Source organism: Schistocerca nitens, chromosome 9 (genome assembly GCF_023898315.1).
Source record: "Schistocerca nitens isolate TAMUIC-IGC-003100 chromosome 9, iqSchNite1.1, whole genome shotgun sequence".
Taxonomy (NCBI): domain Eukaryota; kingdom Metazoa; phylum Arthropoda; class Insecta; order Orthoptera; family Acrididae; genus Schistocerca; species Schistocerca nitens.
In genome coordinates, this window is record NC_064622.1 from 53,899,194 (window position 1) to 53,915,026 (window position 15,833).

At 40.8% G+C, this 15,833-nt stretch overlaps 1 protein-coding gene across 1 annotated transcript in view; it reads right to left on the reverse strand.

Moving 5' to 3' along the window:
- Window positions 1-817: 817 nt before the first annotated feature.
- The window catches only part of LOC126203406 (uncharacterized), a 169,160-nt gene continuing 154,144 nt past the window's right edge, over window positions 818-15,833 (reverse strand). The window contains exon 7 of the mRNA XM_049937710.1: window positions 818-2,853. Coding sequence (XP_049793667.1) covers window positions 1,691-2,853 — 1,163 coding nt within the window. The 3' untranslated portion in view covers window positions 818-1,690. The remainder of the gene's footprint in view (window positions 2,854-15,833) is intronic.

A 15,833-nucleotide genomic window follows, 5' to 3' on the forward strand; every position in this document is an offset into this window, starting at 1 on the left:
ATACTTTTGAACACATAGTGTATTTAATACTTACAACAGAAATTAAGATCACAAAAATCAATCGTTAAAAGTAGTCTGTTCATTTGTTTGGGGATCTAACATGGTGAAGCCGGCTGCAAAGCTACGTGCAACACGAGTTTGTAGCACCATCTGCCGTTACTGTTCCCCAGGGCACCTGCCGCGTGACGTATGAATATGGAGAGTGGTGCTGCGGTTACTGGTTCCGCTGTATCCCATGTGGCAACTCCTCCTTCGTTGTCAAGATTATTTGTGCCTGCTAAAAGAGTGGTATTCGTTGTAATCTGACAGTGAAAATGAAACCTATGTAGCTCCTTGTATGCTAAGATGTTCAGACGGGCTGGATATGAAATTCACATAGACACCGATTTCATTTGCATAGTGTGCTTACTCAGTTTTTGTTTTAACAAATCGCTGACAGTTTATTGGTTACAAATCACAATATCTTGGACAAAGACACACTGCACCTGGAAAACGTATGCTCCTATAGTTTCACTTCTGGCAAAAGTATTTGTTTCCTCAGTGCTGTTTATACAAGCGCCCTTTTAAATAGTGTTTTTCATCATTTAAGATTAGCGCAGGGAACTCACTTTGATTTTTACTCTCTTCTGTAATACCTTTAAGTATCTCTCGCTGAACGAGTCACCATACGGTCCCAAAAACGCTTTCTCCAATCCCTGTCCCTTAACACTTCGCGTTGAGTTCAAACCACATTTCAGGGAGTAGTTATTTATTAGTATCTTGTTCTGATGTTATGTCAGTATTAATTTGTCGTGGCATGAAAATCATACGCATGTACAATATTTGCACAGATATGTAAAATTTACATATTTAACATAACATCAATAATTTTAATGAAAATTATGTATAAAAAGTTAAAGAAACAATTAAAAATTCCATCTCAACATAGAGTTTAACGTGAAACAATAATTATCATGTAAACGAAGAACTGCCGGAGAAGAAAGTCCTGCAAAATTTCCATAAAAATGTAGTTCCGAGGAGCAGTCGAAGATCGAATCTCGGGCTGTCCTATTTGAAGTGGAACAGAAAAAATTCCTGCCAATAATTCGTCATATGGTTGGGTACAAGAAGTGGGGCAAAACCTTACCTCTTATCTTTATTCAGACTCAGTTTTAGTAAGTAACTACTTAATCTCAGTGCATTAAAATCTGTGGGCAGGCACGAGTATGTACAAATAAGCACCTGATTATGTATAAATAACAAATGAGAAAACTGAGGCACTTGCTGTACGATATCGGTTCCAGTTCATACTGACCCATCAGCTAGATTCAACCTTTACAACTGGTCACATCGACAATGAAGACAGCCCTTTAGTCGTGGGGATTACAGTGAAATTTCCGCAGTCGGAAACTGTACGTTGATTCTGTTTGCCAGATTTCGCTCTGCCGACGAACAGAGCTCCTGCCCCGGAACGATGATGTCCGGATACCAAAGTGCCAATAATCTGTTCTTGAGTACAGGGAGCGTTGACTCGTTGCAAATGAAAAAAACGAACAGCAGTGGTCCCTGAACCATCGTAGCTATATGAACATAGTACACAAGCTGTGCAATACCTTCTGCCTGGTGAAGCCCAATTCTAATTATTACACCTATTCCGCTTAAAATAACAGCCTTAACTGACATAAAAACAAGTTGTTTCTTTGAGGCAAATTTATTGTTTGTAGATATTTTGAGTTGCTGCAAGGAGTTCCGATTTCGGATAAACAAGTACCCCGCCAGTCCTAGACAAAGCAAATTGAAAGCTACTGACACCGAAATACAGACGAGAAATATTACTCGACTGTGGATCAAGTAATAATTGCTTGTTTTTTTCAAATGCAGTACATACTGTGCATGCTATAATCCAAGGCATTAGTGCATGCAACACCTGACGACGGAATACTTCGCTTGCCTCAGCAGGTAGAAGATCGTTTGGAAGCCTCAGGTGACGAACGCAAGCGTACATTTGGTAACAGAATGTGTTTAGCCAGATACAGCTGAGAAGCGTGAGAGAGCTATCGATCAGTACGATTGTAGGTAAGTCGGGGACACCTGTCATACGATACACGACCTCTGAACACAAGATCTGGATGATTCCCGTGATCTGAAAGGACAAGAATATTTTTCCAGGTAAATTACGTAAAACGGGAAGGTACACGTACACTGCGGCAGTCAAAAAGCGGAAAACAAAATTTACTGCTATGAACGAGATTTCTAAAGGTTTTAAAAAATCGATTTTAAAATTCTTGTATTTCAAGGTGGCTCTGTTTAAACTGTCTTTGAAGTTCAGTGTTGTTCTCGTTGGCCTTCTTTCTTCGTAAGATATATATTTCCGTGATCCATATCGATCTTTTGTTTCAAGTATTAGGCCTACACTGCAATGCTCGACACGCTCAGAGGAATAAAAATCGCGACACTTCAGCAATAGAATAGCTCTGGAAACAGAGCAGATCGCATCTGTAACCTTCGATTCCAGACACGATTGGTTGTCAGGAGTATCAAAATAGCAGCGAGCATCACGCACTGACTGTGTGATACTAAAGGGGACGTCCTGACAAATGCTGAGCGAGTTGGCTGTCATCCAGGCGAGTAGACATAGGTTGACGTTTGCCCTCTGCGTGTAGGCGAGGTAGCTGGTGACAGGTATGTGGGGCCGCCTCTGCACCATGTCGTCCCACAGCTGCACGCGACACTGCTGGCGCTGCTTGATGGTTTCTGGTGGCAGCTCTTCCAGTGGACACGTGGGGTGGTCCAGGGCGTTCGCCAACAGCTGCATGCAGTCAGTGTCCACGTTGAGAGTGGCGTTGCTTTTGTCCTCAAGCTGCCACGCCTCACCTGCAACACAATCACAATAAGTAGGTGGTGGTGGTTGTGGTCGTACCCTATAGGTAGCTTAACTGAAGTGTCGCCTGTCACCATTAACACATGGTATTGTTTAATTAAATCATCGATGATCAATGGTTATAATAGGTCACAACCAACACATATCAAGGAGCAGTTACCCAGAATGATGTAAGGCGGAGTGCCAACATAAATTTTAGTTTGATGGACTTACATTTTCGTTGAGTCAAGTAAGTCTCAACTGTATCTTCGATGATGATAGTAGCTTAAAAAATGAATTAAAATTTGTACCACGCCCAGAACTTGAACCATGGTCTCATGCTTACTTCGCAGATGTGAGAACCATCACACCACTGTAGCAGTATGGCTAATCCAGCTGCATGAACTACGCTTCTCCAATGCCATCCGTGACACAAACTTCATTCCACGCCTTCAAGAACATTTTCTCCTTCCTATATTGTCAGTATTTCTGAGGCTTTCCAGTATTGGAATGCCATCCCAGCTTTGTACGGATGGGAAATCCTGCTCGTACCTCGGTGTAGGTGATCTATTGATCTGGTGGAATTTAAATTTTAGTATTCAGAAAGGCGAGTATTTGGGATTAATTGAAATAATATACGCAGTTGCATTCACTGAACCAATATACGTAAATGTATTTCATCTATAGGATGTACAAGAAATCCCTTTACCCCTTCTCACTTTGTTCAGTTAAGGGAATAAATAGATTTTACTGATACTTCTGATTTTCGATTGTTCTCACTTCGCATTGGATTGTTTCAGTATTGGAATGTTTGAGTTCTATATCCATGGCGACAAAGTCATTCTGTAGCGACCTGGTAATACTGAAGCGCCAAGATAGACTGAGTATTGGACGTAATAAAACACAAGAGGAAACGTGTGTCGCCCTTCCCCAATCACCTGAGCTGTCTCCAGTGAAATCCTTTGGTGAAAGGGCAATGAACTTTAAAGTTGGACGGCTACAATATCTCAGATATTATTATCGCGAGGAATAGTGAGCGAGCAGTAGTCGAGGGAAGTCGGAAGTGGTCGGAAATAGAGTGCGGTGCAGAGAAGCCCCACGACGTGAGAGGTCACAGCCTGCCGTGACCGTGCTGGTACCGCCGGAGGAGACTTTGGTATTAATTTAGGATATTTTGGTAACTTGCCCTTTCGCTTCACGTAGCTGTTGCTTGCTTGCGCACTGGGGGGGATTCTGTGAGATTTCTGTAAGGATACACTCAGACCAACAGTCTTTGTAAGCCAACAGGGAGCAAGAGGTGTGGCTGGTAGTGGTCTGTTCTTGCAGAGAATCTAGATGTGTCTGGTTAGAAACAACATCAGTCTTAGTCTGAGTGCTGATAGCTGCAGTATCCGAGCCATGTACGACATGGTTCTTTTATTCCCAAGAATTTCACACCACAAACAATCTATTTGTTGCAGAAGTATTTGAGATGTTGGATGACGCTTGACGTAGAGTGGTTGTCTCTGGTGCTTATTCTGGAGTTATTGACACTGTACTATGAGTTGGATGTAAGTTCTGCAAAATGCTTAGAAGAGAATCACTATGAGCACAGCGTGGACTCAGCTTGAATGCCATTGGAGATGGTGCTGAATTGTCTTTAAATGCGAACATTGTAGGTTAGGTTTTACCATATTGACATTAAATGAAACAACAAGTTTACTGTTACCAGTCACTGTTTATTTACCTCCACGACACGTTTCAAATGTTTAAACCCACATCATCAGTTGGATAACTTAGACTTCACAATCGTTTACACAATGAGATGACACTTCACAAACTTTCAGTACAATAATCATGTTGGTTAGAGTGGTAGAATTAAACACAAATAACAGTTTTGGTTGGGATTCACAGACTGAGAGGGAGATAAAGTGAGAGGGAGAGAGAGGGTGGAAAGGGTTATTTTTGATTGCATGTGTAGGATGCTGATACTTGTGTTGTTAAGATAGTGTTTTATTTCATGCAGGTGGGTGGCTATTGCTGATGAATGCCATATTTTGTTTTTAAGTGCTACCATGTGTTCTTTGAACCCAATCTCAAATGATCTGCCTGTCTGGCCTATGTACAAGCAGTCACAGTCCAAACATTGAATTTTGTTCACAGCTGTGTGATGAAGTGGTTTTCGTGTGCTGATGTTTTGGTGTAACTTCTGTCCAATCCTGTTGTCTGTGGTATAGGATATGCTTATGCCTTCTCGTTTGAAGACATTGCCAATCTGATATGAAATGTTACCTAGAAAGGAGATTTTATGGAAGATGTTATTTTCTTTTTCATTTTTGTGTTGTGATTGCTTTGCTACTATTGAGTCATTTAGGGTGTCTGCTATGGAGCTGTTATAACCATTTGCTATAGCGGTTTGTTTCTTTATTTCAATTTCTTGTTCACATTTGTCTTCAGAGAGTGGTAGTTGGATAGCTCTATTGATCATGTACCGGAATGCTGCCATTTTGTGGGCTGTGGGGTCACAAGAGGAGTTGTGGATTGTAGTATGTGTTGTGGTAGGCTTCTGGAAAATTTCAAACTGATGTCTGTTATTCTTTATTCTAATGGTAAGGTCCAAAAAATTTATATTGTCCCCTGCTTGGTGTTCAACTGTGAATTTTATGTTGTTATGGGAGTTGTTGAATAATTTGTTCAACTGACTGATGTCATCTTGAGTGCCTTTGATTAAAATGATGGTATCATCTAAATACCTATAGTAGTAGATGATATTTTTGAGGAGATGGTGATTGGAATTCAGGAGTTTGTCTTCTAAATTACTTATTGCAGCTAGCAATCTGGAAAGATTCGAGCCCATTTCCAGGCCATTTGTTTGTTTGTAGATTTCATTGTTAAATTTTAAATAGTTGTATGAAAGTGTGAATTAGAGCAGGTCTGTTAGTTCTGTAATGTGTGTTGAAAGGATTTTTTTGTGCTTTTGTAGGTTGGCATTGCTTATCTGTAGTGTGGGATCTATTGGCACAGAGGAATAAAAGTTTTGTATGTCAAATGAGGCAAGTTCTTCCAAAAAATCGCAACACAACACACACAAAAATGTCATACTAACAAATGTAAATCCACCTGACGATGGAGGTTTAAACCTTTGAAACACATCGTGGAGATAAATAAACAATGACTGGTAACAGTAAAGTTTTTGTTTCAAATGGTTCAAATGGATCTGAGCACTATGGGACTTAACATCTGAGGTCATCAGTCCACTAGAACTTGTTGTTGTTGTTGTGGTCTTCAGTCCTGAGACTGGTTTGATGCAGCTCTCCATGCTACTCTATCCTGTGCAAGCTTCTTCATCTCCCAGTACCTACTACAACCTACATCCTTCTGAATCTGCTTAGTGTATTCATCTCTTGGTCTCCCTCTACGATTTTTACCCTCCATGCTGCCCTCCAATGCTAAATTTGTGATCCCTTGATGCCGCAAAACATGTCCTACCAACCGATCCCTTCTTCTAGTCAAGTTGTCCCACAAACTTCTCTTCTCCCCAATACTATTCAATACCTCCTCATTAGTTACGTGATCTACCCACCTTACCTTCAGCATTGATCTGTAGCACCACATTTCGAAAGCTTCTATTCTCTTCTTGTCCAAACTGGTTATCGCCCATGTTTCACTTCCATACTTGGCTACACTCCATACAAATACTTTCAGAAACGACTTCCTGACACTTAAATCTATACTCGATGTTAACAAATTTCTCTTCTTCAGAAACGATTTCCTTGCCATTGCCAGTCTACATTTTATATCCTCTCTACTTCGACCATCATCAGTTATTTTACTCCCTAAATAGCAAAACTCCTTTACTACTTTAAGTGTCTCATTTCCTAATCTAATACCCTCAGCATCACCCGATTTAATCTGACTACATTCCATTATCCTCGTTTTGCGTTTGTTAATGTTCATCTTATATCGTCCTTTCAAGACACTGTCCATTCCGTTCAACTGCTCTTCCAAGTCCTTTGCTGTCTCTGACAGAATTACAATATCATCGGCGAACATCAAAGTATTTACTTCTTCCCCATGAATTTTAATACCTACTCCTAATTTTTCTTTTGTTTCCTTTACTGCTTGCTCAATATACAGATTGAATAACATCGGGGAGAGGCTACAACCCTGTCTCACTCCTATCCCAACCACTTGTAACCTCCCCCTCACTTATCGACCTTAATGACAGTGAAAAATTAAACCGCGTGTACCTAATGGGAAATTTGGAAAGCAATCGTCACCGAAGTTAATCTGTCGGTAAAGAGGGAGGAAAGGGTTACATCTAAATGAAAGGGAAAATGCAAATGAAACTGGTGGAAATTAATTTTGAAAAGGGGTAAAGTTAATAAAGAAAGTAAATGTGCGGCCGTTACGTCAACAATTAACTAGCGGTAATTAGATATTTGAGATTTGGGGGAAATCACGGTCGCCAGTCCTAAGGACACTTACTATAGTAACTGAAAAAGAAAGGTTATTACACATATAATTAGCACTAGAAGCGTGGCAACTGAAGGTTGACACGTGTAGTGTGAAAACTGAAAGTTTGTCACAAGTAATAAATTTCGCTACACTCTGACTTAATTTAGCAAAAGAATTAGTAAAACCGGAAAATCGAAAGTTAATTTAGTGACTGAAGTTAATAGTGAGCTTTCTTTCTGAAGCACATCGAAATCCAGCAGAATACGGTTAGTCTTGGACTACCTCAACAATCATTTCAAAAGCAACTTGACTCTACGCAATTTAGAAATAAGAGATTTAACTTTGAACTTGAATTAAATGATTCTGAATAATTAACAATAGTAAAATTTAGTACGTACCAAGCTGAGCTGCAGTCACAGGTAAGCTAAAATATGCTAACAAAACTCGCACTCTTAATTTGTGCTTGCGTAATCTAACTACTGTAGCCAGCTATGAATGCTTTAACTGCACTTTGAAACTAAAGTAATGAAATGCAATGATAGTACTTGAATGCTGGCGTCTGAATTTCAACGACACACGGGTTCATTTCGGAAAAGGAAGGGTCCCTGCTTGGTAATGCAATTGGGACAATGAGCAACAAAGGTTCATGCTAAGTTGCTGTAATGTTGCGAGGCAAATGGAACAATTCGAAAAGCTGAGGTCTGCCATACAGTTCTGAAACTTTACGTGGTTTTAGTCTTCCTTGTTAGTTGATTGAAGGTTTGAAGCCGTCGATCGAGGAGGTGGCGACAGTCACTCATTGTCGGCCGTCGCTGTTGCAGAAGCTGGATGTTGGCGCGCCTTCTTCTCAACACGGTCACCAGACGAAACGGGCTCTTGATGTGCGCCAGCTAAGGCTTCCCGTCCGCGACACCATGTCAGAAACTATCATCGCAAGTCGAGCGCAATTACATGCTGCTAAACCCCGAAAGCGCGGCAACTCGCGGGAGCGTCACACCACACACCTGCTCCACTCGCTACTCCAGCCAGACTCCAACTGCCCTGCCCGCGCTCCACGCGGCAGAGTTAACACTACCAAAGATCCTACACACTTTGATTCTTCACACGACCTATCGATGTAATCGTTCGATAGCAGTTTTCCCTAGGCAAGACCCAGCGTAAAAATACAAATAATATTTATGAAACAAACCAATTATACATCGACATAAATGCATAAATATATATATATATATATATATATATATATATATATATATATATATATATATATATATATACAAATAGTAAAACAATTACAATATATAAAGGCACAGAAATGTCATATATTCAGGTAACAAAATAAGGAAAAAACTTACAGTACAATAGATGGAAATAGGAGGATATGCATTTCCGGCGTTACACGTGCCCCACATTGTCTGAGGATGTTCGTGTAACCTAAACAGACTCAGAAAATGTCCCAAAAAATAAACAGCGGAAATGCATATGCTCAAAACATCATCAAAATTTAGCATTCGTCTAATTAAGCATAAATCAATTTTTTAGACCATAAAAATTGAGTGGAGACAGTCCTAATCTTATTCCACTCTGTCATCTTGCACAAAATAAAACAGGTTGACAACATATTAAAATTCATAGAAAGCATAGAAAATGGTTTAGCTATTCCAAAATCATTAAAATTCGTAACACTATAAGAAATGGAATACTATTTGCAAAATTAATTAGAGTACATGGTCATAAAAACAGGTAGATCAAAATACGCAGATTAATTATTAATTACATAGAATACATATTTTATATAACCTTTTCATAATTATTATCTCGTCATGAGAGTCCACTTAACGCTAAACAAGAAAAAAATATACAGTAGATCGACAAAAACATAAATATTGACAGCAGAATTCTTTCACATCAGCTGTCCGGGAAGAAAAACAACTCCGCCTTCCGTACTCGCAAGTACAAAGAATGCCGACAGCGGCACAAGAGCCGACAGCGACCCAAGAACCGACAGCGGCTCCACCTTGCCAGTATTGTTGCGCCCGCCTGTGCGGCACGCTTGATCTCACTCGCCTGTGTAGCGGCATTTCCAGAACGTCTGTTTCACTGAATTCTTTAGGAAAACTCACTCCCGAGTAATCTCAAGGAGTCCCTTAATACTATCACAGTGGATAACTCAACACTGTCCATCATCACACGCATGTACTAGCCTGAAACTTAAAACAGCGTCTAAGTACATCGGCAATGACTAGTAAAACCCACATTCATGAAATCTGACAGCTAGTTACAAAAGCATATTTACATTCCTTAATCTACTGTGACTCAGCTGAAAACTTAAACTAGCAGCTTGGATTTTTCAGATGATTACTAATCAGTTCCTCTTAAATCATTCAGTCAAAATTAATTACTTATTAATTACAACTTCTTTAATGTCCCCTTGGTCAGGTAAAAGCATGGCAATCTAGCAAACCTTAAATCTTACACTCTATATTTACATACTGTACAAATTACCCATTCTGTGGTATTAATCAACCCTAGGTTGGTACAATTTCAAGTCTACAATGTTCCGTATACCTAATAGTTTTCCAGAGCTTGGATACTCTAAGCAATAAGCATTTGTGTGAGGTATACCAATGACTTCATATGGTCCATTATAAACAAACTTAAATTTAGAGATTTCATTGTCTATCTCGCTCGATTTCTCATGAGCTTTTACAAGTACTAAGTCTCCGATTGCAAACTTAGCAAAACGCGCTTTAGCGTCATGACGACGTATGCGAGCATCAGCTTTTAGCTTCATTACTTCTCGCCAACGATCTTTTTTTTTCACACCAATATTAATGTCAATCCGTGGAGGGAATTTGATTATCTCTTCCAATTCACTATCTACACATTTGTCAATGCCGAAATTCCTCACGTTACGGCAGTTGAAACTCATTCCTACGTCAATGTCATCCGGCCAGTTAACAATGTGTATAGGCTGGTATTGCCTATGCACACCGTCTCCTGCCTCGTCAAAACTAACTACTATTGTTTTATCTTGTGACGTACATGTCAAAGTTTTGCTTTCGCAATTAATCACTGCACGGTACTTTAATAGCCAATCTAACCCGATAATTACTTCCGTAGTTAAGTCTGGCACGACGACAAACTCTTGTTCAAATCGTGCCCCACATATCTCGAAGTTGACAAAAATCTGTTTTGTGACCGGTTTACTGGCCTTCCCAGTAGCACCGATAATTTTCACTCCTGTTACTGGCATAACTACGATACCAGGTCTGTCTTTCAGTAACTCAAATATTTTCCCAGATACAGCACTCAATTCTGCACTGGTGTCAATCAACACGTTTAGTTGTAGGTCGTGCATATTAACAGACACTACTATCTGTCTACACTTGTCCTCGACTGTTTCTTTATTTTCCCACAGTAAATCCTCGTCTATATCCAGGTCATTCCAGAAAAAACCATCCGGCTTTGATCCTAAATCAGGTTTATCTGGCGGCTTTTTCAGCCTCTGTTCACATACAGTTTTAATTTCAACACGTTTGTCCTGAGGCTTAGTCTGTAGCTTCGCCTCCAATACCGAAACCTTATCCTGTAACTCGTCAACTAGTGAGTGTTGCTTTGCTATCAATTCACTAATTGTCACCTTCGTTGATTCCTCTTTAATCAGATTGATCTCATCTGCCAATCTACCTGGAGAAATGTGCCCAGTAGTATCTGCAATTACTTCCTCTAGATCTGCGCAACCCACACTGTTATCTTCTGACCGTATAATGTCAGCTCTAACCTCATACGCTACGGTCGCAGGTTCGAGTCCTGCTTCGGGCATGGATGTTTGTGATGTCCTTAGGTTAGTTAGGTTTAACTAGTTCTAAGTTCTAGGGGACTAATGACCTCAGCAGTCGAGTCCCATAGTGCTCAGAGCCATTTGAACCATTTTTTTCTAACCTCATACACGCTGTAATCTACGTGCTTTTCTACCAATCGTGTCCGGCTATCACTAAAATTTTCGTAATCTTTCTCCTTAATACTCCCGCAATGTTTAAACTGGAGGCTTGCGTCGGATGGGTCGGCTACTTCTACCACTACGACTTTCGGTAAAGTCTGCCGGTTAGGGCCAGAACTTTCCTTTACTACTTCAACATTCAACTCCTGCGGGACGAAACACGACGCATCTTGCTCGTGCTCCCGATTAACATCAACTATTTCTAGTAAAGTCTGCCGGTTAGGGCCAGAACTTTCTATCACTTCACAAATACTATCTTCCTGTGGGACGAAACGCGGCAAATCCTGCCCGCGCTCCCCATAAACACTTTTCCCATACAGGCCCCTATAATCTCTTAGTTCGTCGATAAGCGACCGAACTGCCTTAACCAGACCTCATCCCTCTCTGCATCCCCTCGCTCGATGACGGACGTTTTATCCGACATCTGATCTTCTCTCAACACTTGCGAATCATTCTTAAACTCAATCTCCAGTTCCGCTGTGGGTATTACAGCTGCCACTTTATAATCGATTTCCGGAACACTACTTAAATTGTTCTCACTGACAGTGAATGTACTTCCTACCGCCGTGTCTATAGCTGATCTACTACTTGTGGGCGCACTCCTTTCTCCTAACACTGGCACACTCTCCCGCCGTTGATTATTCCACACGGAATTTTCATAACGACGACCCCTGGGTTTTCTCCTGTTATTGGGCCGCCAAAATTTCTCCACGCCCGGTCGGCCCCTCACTGGCGCGGCTAATGGTTTCCCTGTCTCGTCCCAGCAGATACGCTCCCCTGATGCTGCTGAGGCGGCTGATCACACACTCTGGCGTTATTACTATTCTGCGAAGCCCGTATCACGCTAGTATGATACTGGTTTCCGTCATTCCTGTTATTATTTGCAGTGTATCGATTGTCATTACGGCCCGAACCACTATTGTTATTGCTGCCAAGATTGCGGTATGCATTTTCCCATAGTTATGATTGTTGTGGTTGCTGTGGTACCCGTTGTTGTTACCACGGCCTCTACCAGTATCGCGATTATTGCGCCAATTGTCCTCGTCCTCAACTCTTTCCAGGAAATCATTGATTGTCCTGTAATTGCTTCCTACGTAGCGTTTTGTATTATCTGGAAGCTTCTTGTAGAGTTCCCAAACTATTTCGGTTTCCGTGCGGCGATCACGCAAATATTCCAACTTGCGGATCCAGCCCTCACAAAACTCCTTCATCGAGCCGCGCGAATTCGCATCGAAAGGCCTCGATACGACAAATTCGCGCCAGACACTTTGCTGTTTTTGCTCTGACCAGTATTCAGCCAGAAACAAATTTTTAAACTCGTCAAAGGTCAGGTTCGTAATGTTGAGGTTTAAGCCCCAACGCTTGGCATCACCAGCCAACACATCAATAACCGCATAATTTTTTTTTCATTAGTCCATGATCTGGGTAAAACTCTTTCACAGTTTTTAATGAAATCCGTCGCGTGTATACCGCCTTTTTTCAAGGGGTCGAACCGCTCCTCTTTCGTCAACAATTCCGAACAATGTGCACAGATTGGCACATAGCTCTGTTTTTCTTCAAGTTTCTTTTCTAATTCCGACACTCTCGTAATCACTTGGCAAGTTGTTGTCGCAAGCGTTTCCACTTCCCTCTTTTTCTCTTCGCAGGTATTAGCCTGCTTCCTCACTTTGGTATCTACTTCGGATACTAAAACCTTTAAAGTTTCCACCTTCTGTTGATCGTCTTTTCTCACTAATTGAATTTGTTCCGTCACCTTATTCTCGATGATCGGAGCAACTGCGTCTCCTACACTTTCCTCGATTCTGCTAATTTCGGAATTAAAACGCGTATTTATGCTCGCAATTTCCGCCTGAACGCCTATCATTTCCTGTTTAAGATTACCGATTTCGGTATTAATCACAACAATATCTTCTTTGATTTTATCAACTTTTGTGTTAACAACTCCAACATTGTTGTTAACAACATTAATAGCTTTGTTCTGATTGTCTAGCTTCCAACAATTTTTTCAGACTGAGCTTCTTGCTTGGCAGCCTGAGCTTTAATTTCTGCCGATTGAGTTTCTATCTTGCTAGACTGAGCCTTGATTTCGTTAATCAAAACATTCAATAAATCAGTTAAATTCCCGAAACTACCGGTTTTACTTCCGTAGCGGCTTCCTCTTTAATTGTCCCCCGTATTCGTCATCAAAGGATTCCGATTTGATTTTCACTTCCGATTCCGAAACATTTTCTAATGTTTGGAATTCCATTTCTGCTCTTTGTTGCGTCTCGGCGGTCGCGTCTTTCATGCTAGCCGCCTGCCCCTGAACAATGGGTACCACGGTGTGCGTTTCCCACTGTTCGACCGATTGTTCCGTACCCAAGTCTACCAAATTTTGGTAATTGTTGCCTTCACACATTTTAATAATTTTCAATATAAATAACAAATCTCAAATCTAATTAGGATTCCTCAGACTAATATTCTCGCTGACGTATCGACCATTTCGTAACCAGTACTTTGTTACGAGATTGGCACAATGCAAAATTCGTGTCCAGAACAACCTCAAATTTGAAGATTGTCCTGTCACCAGGTCGCCACGTGTAACCTCCCCCTCAGTTATCGACCTTAATGACAGTGAAAAATGAAACCGCGTGTACCTAATGGGAATTTTGGAAAGCAATCGTCACCGAAGTTAATCTGTCGGTAAAGAGGGAGGAAAGGGTTACATCTAAATGAAAGGGAAAATGCAAATGAAACTGGTGGAAATTAATTTTGAAAAGGGGTAAAGTTAATAAAGAAAGTAAATGTGCGGCCGTTACGTCAACAATTAACTAGCGGTAATTAGATATTTGAGATTTGGGGGAAATCACGGTCGCCAGTCCTAAGGACACTTACTATAGTAACTGAAAAAGAAAGGTTATTACACATATAATTAGCACTAGAAGCGTGGCAACTGAAGGTTGACACGTGTAGTGCGAAAACTGAAAGTTTGTCACAAGTAATAAATTTCGCTACACTCTGACTTAATTTAGCAAAAGAATTAGTAAAACCGGAAAATCGAAAGTTAATTTAGTGACTGAAGTTAATAGTGAGCTTTCTTTCTGAAGCACATCGAAATCCAGCAGAATACGGTTAGTCTTGGACTACCTCAACAATCATTTCAAAAGCAACTTGACTCTACGCAATTTAGAAAAAAGAGATTTAACTTTGAACTTGAATTAAATGATTCTGAATAATTAACAATAGTAAAATTTAGTACGTACCAAGCTGAGCTGCAGTCACAGGTAAGCTAAAATATGCTAACAAAACTCGCACTCTTAATTTGTGCTTGTGTAATCTAACTACTGTAGCCAGCTATGAATGCTTTAACTGCACTTTGAAACTAAAGTAATGAAATGCAATGATAGTACTTGAATGCTGGCGTCTGAATTTCAACGACACTCGGGTTCATTTCGGAAAAGGAAGGGACCCTGCTTGGTAATGCAATTGGGACAATGAGCAACAAAGGTTCATGCTAAGTTGCTGTAATTTTGCGAGGCAAATGGAACAATTCGAAAAGCTGAGGTCTGCCATACAGTTCTGAAACTTTACGTGGTTTTAGTCTTCCTTGTTAGTTGATTGAAGGTTTGAAGCCGTCGATCGAGGAGGTGGCGACAGTCACTCATTGTCGGCCGTCGCTGTTGCAGAAGCTGGATGTTGGCGCGCCTTCTTCTCAACACGGTCACCAGACGAAACGGGCTCTTGATGTGCGCCAGCTAAGGCTTCCCGTCCGCGACACCATGTCAGAAACTATCATCGCAAGTCGAGCGCAATTACATGCTGCTAAACCCCGAAAGCGCGGCAACTCGCGGGAGCGTCACACCACACACCTGCTCCACTCGCTACTCCAGCCAGACTCCAACTGCCCTGCCCGCGCTCCACGCGGCAGAGTTAACACTACCAAAGATCCTACACACTTTGATTCTTCACACGACCTATCGATGTAATCGTTCGATAGCAGTTTTCCCTAGGCAAGACCCAGCGTAAAAATACAAATAATATTTATGAAACAAACCAATTATACATCGACATAAATGCATATATATATATATATATATATATATATATATATATATATATATATATATATATATATATACAAATAGTAGAACAAAAAGGCACAGAAATGTCATATATTCAGGTAACAAAATAAGGAAAAAACTTACAGTACAATAGATGGAAATAGGAGGATATGCATTTCCGGCGTTACGCACTGCTTCCCTTTCATGCCCCTCGACTCTCATAACTGACATCTGGTTTCTGTACAAATTGTAAATAGCCTTTCACTCCCTGTATTTTACCCCTGCCACCTTCAGAATTTGAAAGAGAGTATTCCAGTTAACGTTGTCAAAAGCTTTCTCTAAGTCTACAAATGCTAGAAACGTAGGTTTGCCTTTTCTTAATCTTTCTTCTAAGATAAGTCGTAAGGTTAGTATTGCCTCACGTGTTCCAACATTTCTACGGAATCCAAACTGATCTCCCCCAAGGTCCGCTTCTACCAGTTTTTCCATTCGTCTGTAAAGAATTCGCGTTAGT